The following is a 9,279-nucleotide window of genomic DNA, read 5'->3' as shown; positions in this document are numbered from 1 at the left end:
TGAGATAAAATGCGGCATTTCTATCATCACTTATATTGTGGATCTTATCTTAAATTAATATAATCTAAAAAAAAATTACCAAGTCATGTTAAGGCGATATTATAACATCTTGGTATACATTGTGAACTTTTATTGAAAAATGTTTGGACAAGAACGACCCCACATTTATGCCCCTCTTTGTGAGAAAAGTCCTGGTAAAGCAGCACTATCGAATATTCTCTCATTACAACGAATAAAGTTGAACGATTTTATGATAATTCGACGAAAGCTAAAAGAGTTTAATCATATGTAATCGTCTTCAAAGAATTGTGACAATTTGATGATATGTGACAATTTGACATCAGAGAGTAAGTTTTAGTTGAAAACTAAACCAACCTAGGCAGTGCACTCCGATTTGATTCAATTTTACCCGTTTATCGGATTTTACACTGACTCCTAAGAGAAATGCATATATCACACCGGGCGCGGGGCATGGGGCACCATGTAATGTTTGAAGAAGGGGAATGAGTCCTCAAATCATGAATAGAGGAGGATTTATTCACTCACATAGTAATATGCGCCCTTGGGGTTTTCTATTTGCTTGTATCAAAAGGCTAATGAATTGGGAGAAATATACTATTTAACAAGTTTTATGTATTTTTATCAGGGGAACCGGCTTATTTGGTTTTGTTTGTTACGATCTAGTTCCTACAAGTTGAACGGATATGTTTTCAATCATATGTCCTATAACAAAACACCAATATAAAACCAATCTCAATCTCTATGTGTTTCCATTACGAAAGAATTACGTATAACAAAACCAATATTAACAAAGTTTGTTTTGCTTTTTCTTAGGATCAGATAGAAATGGAATTATGATCATGAGATTCATTGTAGACAACTAATAAAATACCAAGTGCTAAGACGACCTTTATACGGTCTCATCCCCGTTACTAGCAGATAAGAAATATGAACTCGATTTTGAACTAGTTTTTTCACAAACCGAATCCAACTAGGACCGTTCTGAAAATAAAAATAAGAACCGGATGGTTTACATCAGACCGGATAATACGATCCGAATCCACAGGTCCAAAGACCTGCATGCCCACCCCTAGTTCCTACTTCTTTTATTTTCAAGAAAATAATATACCGCAAGTAAAAATTCATTACCACGAGTGGCAAGGTGAAAATTAATTACTCCAATAAAGCAGATTTTTTATGAGTCTCAAAACAGGGAAAAAAAATTATTGCAGATTTACATAATATTCACATTTCTTAAACTTGCTTTCAAGTTCTCAAATGAAAAACCATGGCAGGTGTCCTTAAAACTGAGCTAAAAGTAGAGCTCGAGAACTTGTAATCGACACAGATAACAAGCCGCTTGAAAGAACCATGTCGAAGGAACTCAGCAAAATGACCCCATAACTTCGGAAGAATGTCAGTAAGTGCAGAAACAACTATGAAGCGTAACAAGAGCTGTTAAGTAGATTTATCACTTTCTTGTTGAGATTTAGAATCTTTTGCCTTTTTCTCCATGACCTGCTGGATGCCTTCTTGGTACCCATGTATAAAACTTTGAAGAGCATCCCGATATGCAGAAGCTCTTGTCATGTACACGCGCTGTAGAGCAGGCTTTAGCATCTCCATTCCTCCTCTTGCAGCCACAGCTATTTGTTTTTATTTCCAGAGAAAAAGCATTAAACATAATCAGATCTCAAACCATTTTAACTGAAAAGTTTATAGATTTCAAGGAAGCAACTGAAAATAAGTATTCATAAAAAGTTGGCAGGTGTTGAAAGTTTTTTCATTTCTAATAGCTTTTTTATGCTGTTAGAGAAGGGAGCGCTGAAATGAGAAAAGCTTATTACGACAGAAAAAGAAAACAACGCAGGGAAGAGAGAGCTAGGCCTATGAGTTTTGTCGCAACAGATCAGTAACAGTCATACAATCATAACCCAAAATTTATACAGAAATTTAGAGACAGGCATTTGACAGATTAAAGTGAACCCACACACAAAACCAGCCAGAAAGAACTGCCTTACAAAAAAGCATATGTAGAAGTTTTTTTTTTTAAGCTGTTTGGATATACAAACAACTATTAAATCACTATTTTTTCTTTTTGAACAAACAACTACTAAATCACTATTAAAATAACTTTTTAACATATTGTCCTTCAAGCAGATTTGATGCATGTAAAACATTTGACAGAATCTAATGATCAAGTAGCAGGATTCACTGATTATTATTTATTTATGCTAACCTCCGAAGTAAGAACGTTGCAGGACACTAATGCAAGCCAAATCAAAGAACAAAAAACAAAGATTTATCGGGCATCAATCATTATCTTCATAGTCATATGCATGCATACATTGTATAGAACAAGCAGGCTTTCCACTTAAGTTATGTTAAAATGGCGACACTAAACGATGTGGCAGCATAATGTATAGATTACTTACCAAGATCCTCTAATGTTGAGGGTTCTTTCCCCTTAGCCGTTCTTTGTGCTCCACCAGGTCTATCTTCACTCTCTTCATTCTTATAATCATTAGGTCGCAGTTCAGGACCAACATCCCGCACCCAGCTGGCGGCATAAAGCCTAGAAGCCTCCTTCAACACCTGACAGCCAATAGAAGGTATAATACTATAAATTACCATCCTTCACGTTAACACCACACGCGTAAATGTACTAATAACCTTTAACATATTCTAAGCATGAAAGCATAGTCAACATTCAATGAAAACAAGACATAAACTTATCAGAAACAGCCAAATATTATTACTAGCTTAAATTATCAGAAACAAAATCAACTTTGATACTCAGAAGCTTGAATTTTAAAGCATCTATGGTTGAATAATTGACCTTATAATCAAAATTCATATCAGAACACGCCAAAGAAAGAACAAATGGTTACACCCACCACGTTCGATAAACACACAAACGCTTCTGCTCAATAGCACTTCTATGATTAGTACTTTTACCAAAAGCAATTAAGCACATAAAATGATTTTACTAATAACCCAAGTGTTTCCTGGAAAGCACCTATCCGTTACCTCAATAATACTTCTCCATGAAGGGCCATTTCAGACAATTGTTAGGAATGTATTTTCTGATATCTGAAAGGTCAAAACAACTCCCCAAATCAACTTGCCAAAAGCATTTTAACAATCCAGTACTTGTAATTACTTCCATGATCCATGAGTGAGTTACATGAATCGGATATGAGCATGATTAACTACATAGCCTATATCGATATGTGTAATGAAAATGAATGAAAAAGGCATACCAAGAACCGCTCATGCCAGGTGAGCTTACGACGCTTCTTTATATGAGGAGGGTCCGGCAGCGAAGATGGGAATGCAATCTCTTTCAGATCATAACGAATGTAATCACACACTTTCCGACACACCACCCTGACCTTCATTTCTGTGGCGCCGTTAACGTTTCTCACTTTGGACTGGCGGAGTTGTGTTAGACAGAGAGAGAGGTCTGCACTGCAGCCAGGGATTCTTACGGTGGTGTGTTCGGGCGGCGGGCGGGAGGAGGAGGGAGGAAGAGGGAGGAAGTGGGCGGGGATTTGTGTTTGCTGGGTTTTGCTTTTATCAAAACGGCCGCGTATTGATAGGTTTCAATTTCGCAATTTATTAAGTGAATGTACAGGTGGCAACAAATTAGCAAGGGTACAGAGGGGAGATAGAGAAAACGAAGAGATTTTTTAATATAATCAGAATAAAAAGTAATATATTACGTGTCGTATATTAAAAATAAAACATATTTATTAATAAACTAATAATTTAAATATTAAAATTTTCTGCTGTCCACGGAAAAACACACGTATTATTCGTGTGCTCGGATTAAATGAAAAAAATTTGGAGGAAACGGGGACAGAAGATTTGAAGTCCTTTCTTCCCTATAAAATTGGAGCGCACGCACAGCGACAGGAGCCAATCAAAGCTTACCACTAACAAACTGCCACTCGTCCCTTCACCAGTCAGGGAGCCATGGCCACCGCGAGAGTGCTGACCGCCGCCAATACTTCCTGCTTTATCTCCAAGACGACGTCGTTCCCCACGAAGCTGAGTCCCTACAGCACTACCAGCCTTTGCTTCACCAGAAGAAGAGCAGCGTCGCTGTCGTTGTCGTCTTCTTCCAGGAGGCCCTTCAATTGCACAGCTATCTACAATCCCGAGGTTCAGATCAAGGAGGAAGGCCAGCCCGAAACACTAGATTACCGCCTTTTCTTCGTCGACCGTTCCGGTCAAAAGGTCTATGGTCTTTCCATTTTCTGTTGTGTTGTTTGTTTGGATTCTGAGAAAATGCAGGACAAACTGGATAATGTGAAAGCTTCCTATAAATGTATCAAATGGGGTTATAATTCAGGAATTCTTATATTTCTTGTACACATACAAATTTTTTTTGGTTATTGTATGGCAGCTTCTGATGGGCAGGGAAATGTGTGAGTTGATGGCATATATCATTTGCTTCATTGAGGTCTCTCTGTTTCAAATTTGATTGAGTTTTCGGGATTGTGTCGATTTGTTTTCAGTGGGGAAATAGAACAACAACTCTGAGTATCCGTACTTCGAACTTGTGTTCAAAAGAGAAAATGTTTATATGCAATTCTAAAAGAAGATTCAAAATGCTGGGTTGTTGGAGACATGGTTGGGTTTCCACACGCCAATTAGTTCATTTTTGTTTCAATCTGCTATAACAACGTGTTGGTTTATACTTAGGTTTCTCCTTGGCATGATATACCTTTGCAAGTGGGTGACGGTGAATTCAACTTTGTGGTTGAAATACCCAAAGAATCGAGTGCAAAGATGGAGGTTGCTACTGATGAGCCACACACCCCGATAAAGCAGGATACAAAGAAGGGAAAACTTCGTTACTATCCGTAAGGTCTAATTTTACTTTTCTTAAGGTTATATTACAGTGTTTGTCCTTGTCTTGGTGCTTTATATGTTACCTGAATCAGTGTAATTTTTGGCTAAGGGTGCACCATGAATATATGTACGCCACTGTTGGTGCTGATTATCTTTATTTGTTTAGTTTCTTAGGTGCACGATTTTTTTTTCCTGGGTGATAGATGCATGCAGAGAAGCACATGCACATATGAGTAACACTATGGCAAGAGTTTGACATTTAAGTTTAGTTGTTTGTCCTACAAATCATTAAAGTTATCTTATATGTTCCCCGCCCTTTAGTGTAAATGTAAGTTATCTTATGTTACCTATCCTTCTCAGCTACAATATTAATTGGAATTATGGGTTGCTTCCACAAACATGGGAAGACCCATCTCTTGCTAACAATGAAGTTGAAGGAGCATTTGGGGATAATGATCCAGGTCTGCTCACTTGTCTGTCTTTTATGTTGCCAACTTTTGCCCGAGGGAAGTACCAACTTTAGAAGGAAAACTAAAGCTCTTGTATTTTCAACAACTTTTAGTTGATGTTGTTGAGATAGGCAATAGTCGGAGAAAGATTGGTGAGATTCTCAAAGTAAAGCCATTGGCTGCTTTAGCTATGATCGATGAAGGGGAACTTGACTGGAAAATTGTTGCAATTTCATTGGATGATCCAAGGGCTTCTCTCGTTAATGACATTGATGATGTTGAGAAGCATTTCCCGGTATGTACTGCATTTTAACCAACCACTATCAGATTTCTGTAATTATGCACTCACCAACCATTGCCACCGTAATTAATGTATCTAAATATAGATGTTTTCAGTTTTTAAATTTATTGCTGTTACATGATATGATTACTGTACGAAAAATGGATAAAGTCTACCTGAACTCTTTTGAGCAAAGTGGATGGTTACGATATACATTACTGTTCAGTTACAATTTATCTACCTTCATAAATTAGATCAACTAAGTACTAAGCTTTTTGAGGCTTAATCGTATGGTTTACTTCAGGGGACTCTCACTGCAATAAGGGACTGGTTTAGAGACTACAAGATACCTGATGGAAAGCCTGCTAACAAGTTTGGCCTTGGCAACAAAGCAGCCAACAAGGTAATTTTACAGTGGCCTTTTCAATTGGTATCTGTGAATCCTTTTTTATTACTCTATTGGTTTTTTTCCTTTTTTTTTTTTTTTTTTTTTCAATTTTATGGAGTGTTTCCTTTTTCTTCTTCCCATTATTCATTCCTTTATTGATTCAGTCACCAGCTTTCGATGGCACTCTGGCCTAGGAGCATAGTGCTCCTTGCAAAGTGCCAGTGTTGCAAGGAGACATGACAAGATCTGATTACAAAATTAGTTTAGGGGGAAGGGTGAAGGTCATCAAAGTATTACTCCTGTTTTATAGCCCAATTATTTGTTCTAGTACACATACTGATGGGTTTAGAAAATGCATTCGTCCAAGTCAAATGTGATTTTCTGATTTGAAAGTGTTCAATAATTGCATACTTAAACGCATAATTCATGTAAGAATGTCTCTTTATGGTCATCGGACTTGAGTGTATAAAGAGTACTTCAAAACCAGGCAGTGTTATTGCAGGGCAGTGGAAGGGTTTAAGGTTAAGAGTGACATACCAGTTTTCTTTGCAGTTTATTTATTTCTAATCTTGATACGTTTGATACGTAGTATGGACTCAATATTCAGGAATAGGGCATGCTTTAAACAAATTGATGTCCTACAACATGAAGGCAGTCGAAACACGATTCATGATCCACCTTAGCTCGACAGTAATTACAAGTCTCAATTCAGCATCATTATGAAATTAGTTAGTGGTCACGGCTTGCAGGAACATATACCTGCCATCATAAATAGCTAACTTGGCTCGGGTTCTAGTTAGTTTAGGGTTTTAGTTGTTTCTTGTTTTTTTATTTGTTTTGTTTGAATTTCATGTTTTATTTGGTAAACTCCTTGTCTTTTTAATCAATCATCTGACAGTTGTGTGAGTCTAAAGTATTTGCATGCAGCTTTTATCAACTTATCACAAACAATCAGATTTATGGTTTCTTTTGGGTCTCTATGCCTTGGAACTCAACTATTAACATTCAAATTTGATCCTTTTGCTTTTTCTCTATCTTTTGCTGCTTCTTTTTTTTGGATAGGATTGCGTGATTATTTATTAAGAAATCAAGGGCTATGATTCGAGTTTTAAGTCTATAGAATTACTCTTTTAAGAGGCTTTGTGCATAGTTTTATGCAGCAAATTCAGAAATTTCTGAATATAAACTTCTCTCCCGGGTCTGTCACCTCTAAAACTTAAGTATCGATGTTCTAACTTCGTGCGTATTGGTTGTTGATTATCTTTGTTCCTGTCTATTTACTGCTGGAAATTCTTTTCTGGTGGTGATTTGGTACTGTCCACTACACGGTAGCACACACTAATTGTCACACTTCACCTTCTTCTCTTGCTTTTCCTGTATAAGCATAGAATAATTACAATACCACAATCTGCAGAACATTACATATCAATTATACGACCTCTGTGCGCGCGCGTGTTACCTTTTTTTTATATCTAATTATAGAAGCAATTCATATGATGAACAGGATTATGCTCTTAAGGTCATAACCGAAACCAATGAATCGTGGGCAAAGCTTGTCAAGGGATCAATTCCTGCTGGAGACCTCTCACTTGCATAGATATCAGTAGACTTGGAACTCCATGCGCTTAAATATATTTTGAGTTCCTGGTGATTCATTAGAGATAATTCCTTTTGACGAACCGGTGATGTTATTCATTAAGAGATAATGCCCAGAATGCTTTCGCAAGTGAGTTTTTTAACACGTGACAAATTTAGTGAAGGTGGAGATGACCGCGCGATGTTATTAAAGTACTTGATTTTTTTCAGGTAAATTATGTTCGTTGTTTTCGTTTGATTAGAGACGGTGCTGTTCACACACCCTTTGTTAATTTTTGTTATTTGATCACCTTCAATTAATTCGATTTGAGGGCCTGAGATTGAGAATCCGACGATCAGAAATTGAGTAGTATGAAAAAGGTAAAAACGAGTGGATAGCACACAAGGAAGGGTGTGAAACAAAAATATATGTGAAAATCAACTCCCTATCAAAAAGTGAAATTCAGGTTTACGTTTACTCGCGGCAAAGCTACATATCAAGCCAACTAGTTTTTTGTTGTATTTTAAATACAATTATATATTTACACTCAGAGTTTAAAAATAAATTAGTATCTAATTTATTATTCATGAAATTCTAACCAACTGATTTTTAGGGAAATTGTGTCCCCCGCATAGGGATGGGCAACAGTTATGGTGAGCAGGTAACTCTGGTTATTTACTCATAATTGTTTATGCTCATACCCGCATAACCGTTTACCTATTAGATAATTGCCTAAACAGTTATACCCATAACCATTTATAAACGGTTAACTATACCCATAACTGCATACTCATTTAACCGTAACCATTTAATACTCATTTACCTTTTGAACCCGTTTATCTTCTTTTTTTTTAAGGAAAACTAATAAAAATAACTTGAAAACTTTGAGTTTTAACGATAAGGACAAAATAAAGGGTAAAAAGAATAGTATCAGGATTGACTTTTTAATGTAAAAATGTAGTTTTTCGTTAAAGTGAATAGTATCAGGAGTTTTTCGTTAAAGTTCCATTTTTTTTTTTACCATTACCCCTTTTTCACCCGTTTTCATGTTTTTTAACATCTTGAAAATTAAAAAAAAAAAAATTTGTCATAATTTTCTTTTTTTTTGGATAATTGAACACCGTTATAGATACATTTATCATACATTTCCGTATTTTAATTTTTCAAGTCCTTATGTCATTCCAATAATTGAAATAATAATTTACGGATGATATTTTTAACTGTTACTAATGAAGGTAATATAATATTGGGAGCTTTAACGAAAAGCTCCCATACTGTTCACTTTAACAAAAAATCACATTTTACACTAAAAAATCAATCCTGGTACTATTCATTTTACCCTTTATTTTGTCATTATCGTTAAAATTCAAAGTTTTCAAACCATTTTCATTAGTTTTCCTTAAAATATTTGCCAAGTATTCTTGGGTTTAGAAAACTGTTTAAAAGACACTATTCTTGGGTTATTTAACCCATAATGTAAAGTATTAACATAATATATATAATGAGCTACATTATATTATAATTAGCTATATAAAACATGCACTATAGTCAATAGCATTGATCTAAGTTTTGTCCGATAGAGAATATGGTTTATGTTAATTTTACATATATAAAATAAATTGATAAACGGTTACCCGTTTATAACCGCGCTTAATACCCATAACCATCCATTTAAATTTCACGGGTAAACGGTTATACTCATAACCGTTTATTTATCTAAATGGTT

The 9,279-nt window shown here is 35.7% G+C and overlaps 2 protein-coding genes across 2 annotated transcripts; one reads left to right on the top strand and one right to left on the bottom strand.

Moving 5' to 3' along the window:
* Positions 1-1,159: 1,159 nt before the first annotated feature.
* Positions 1,160-3,561, bottom strand: LOC137726896 (uncharacterized). The gene is made up of 3 exons (XM_068465847.1): positions 3,264-3,561; positions 2,436-2,595; positions 1,160-1,646 (listed from the first exon to the last, which is right to left on the bottom strand). The coding sequence occupies exons 1-3, from the start codon at positions 3,399-3,401 to the stop codon at positions 1,459-1,461; spliced, it is 486 nt and encodes a 161-aa protein (XP_068321948.1). The 5' UTR covers positions 3,402-3,561; the 3' UTR covers positions 1,160-1,458.
* Positions 3,562-3,831: 270 nt separating this feature from the next.
* LOC137726525 (soluble inorganic pyrophosphatase 6, chloroplastic-like) lies at positions 3,832-7,856 on the top strand. The gene is made up of 6 exons (XM_068465459.1): positions 3,832-4,242; positions 4,711-4,871; positions 5,221-5,321; positions 5,423-5,604; positions 5,894-5,992; positions 7,482-7,856. Exons 1-6 carry the CDS (start codon positions 3,979-3,981, stop codon positions 7,572-7,574), a joined length of 900 nt encoding a protein of 299 aa, XP_068321560.1. The 5' UTR covers positions 3,832-3,978; the 3' UTR covers positions 7,575-7,856.
* The last annotated feature ends 1,423 nt before the right edge of the window (positions 7,857-9,279 follow it).

This window comes from Pyrus communis, chromosome 2 (assembly GCF_963583255.1).
Source record: "Pyrus communis chromosome 2, drPyrComm1.1, whole genome shotgun sequence".
Lineage (NCBI taxonomy): Eukaryota > Viridiplantae > Streptophyta > Magnoliopsida > Rosales > Rosaceae > Pyrus > Pyrus communis.
Note: the sequence above shows the minus strand (reverse complement) of the source record. Positions and strands in the feature narration are given on the sequence as shown.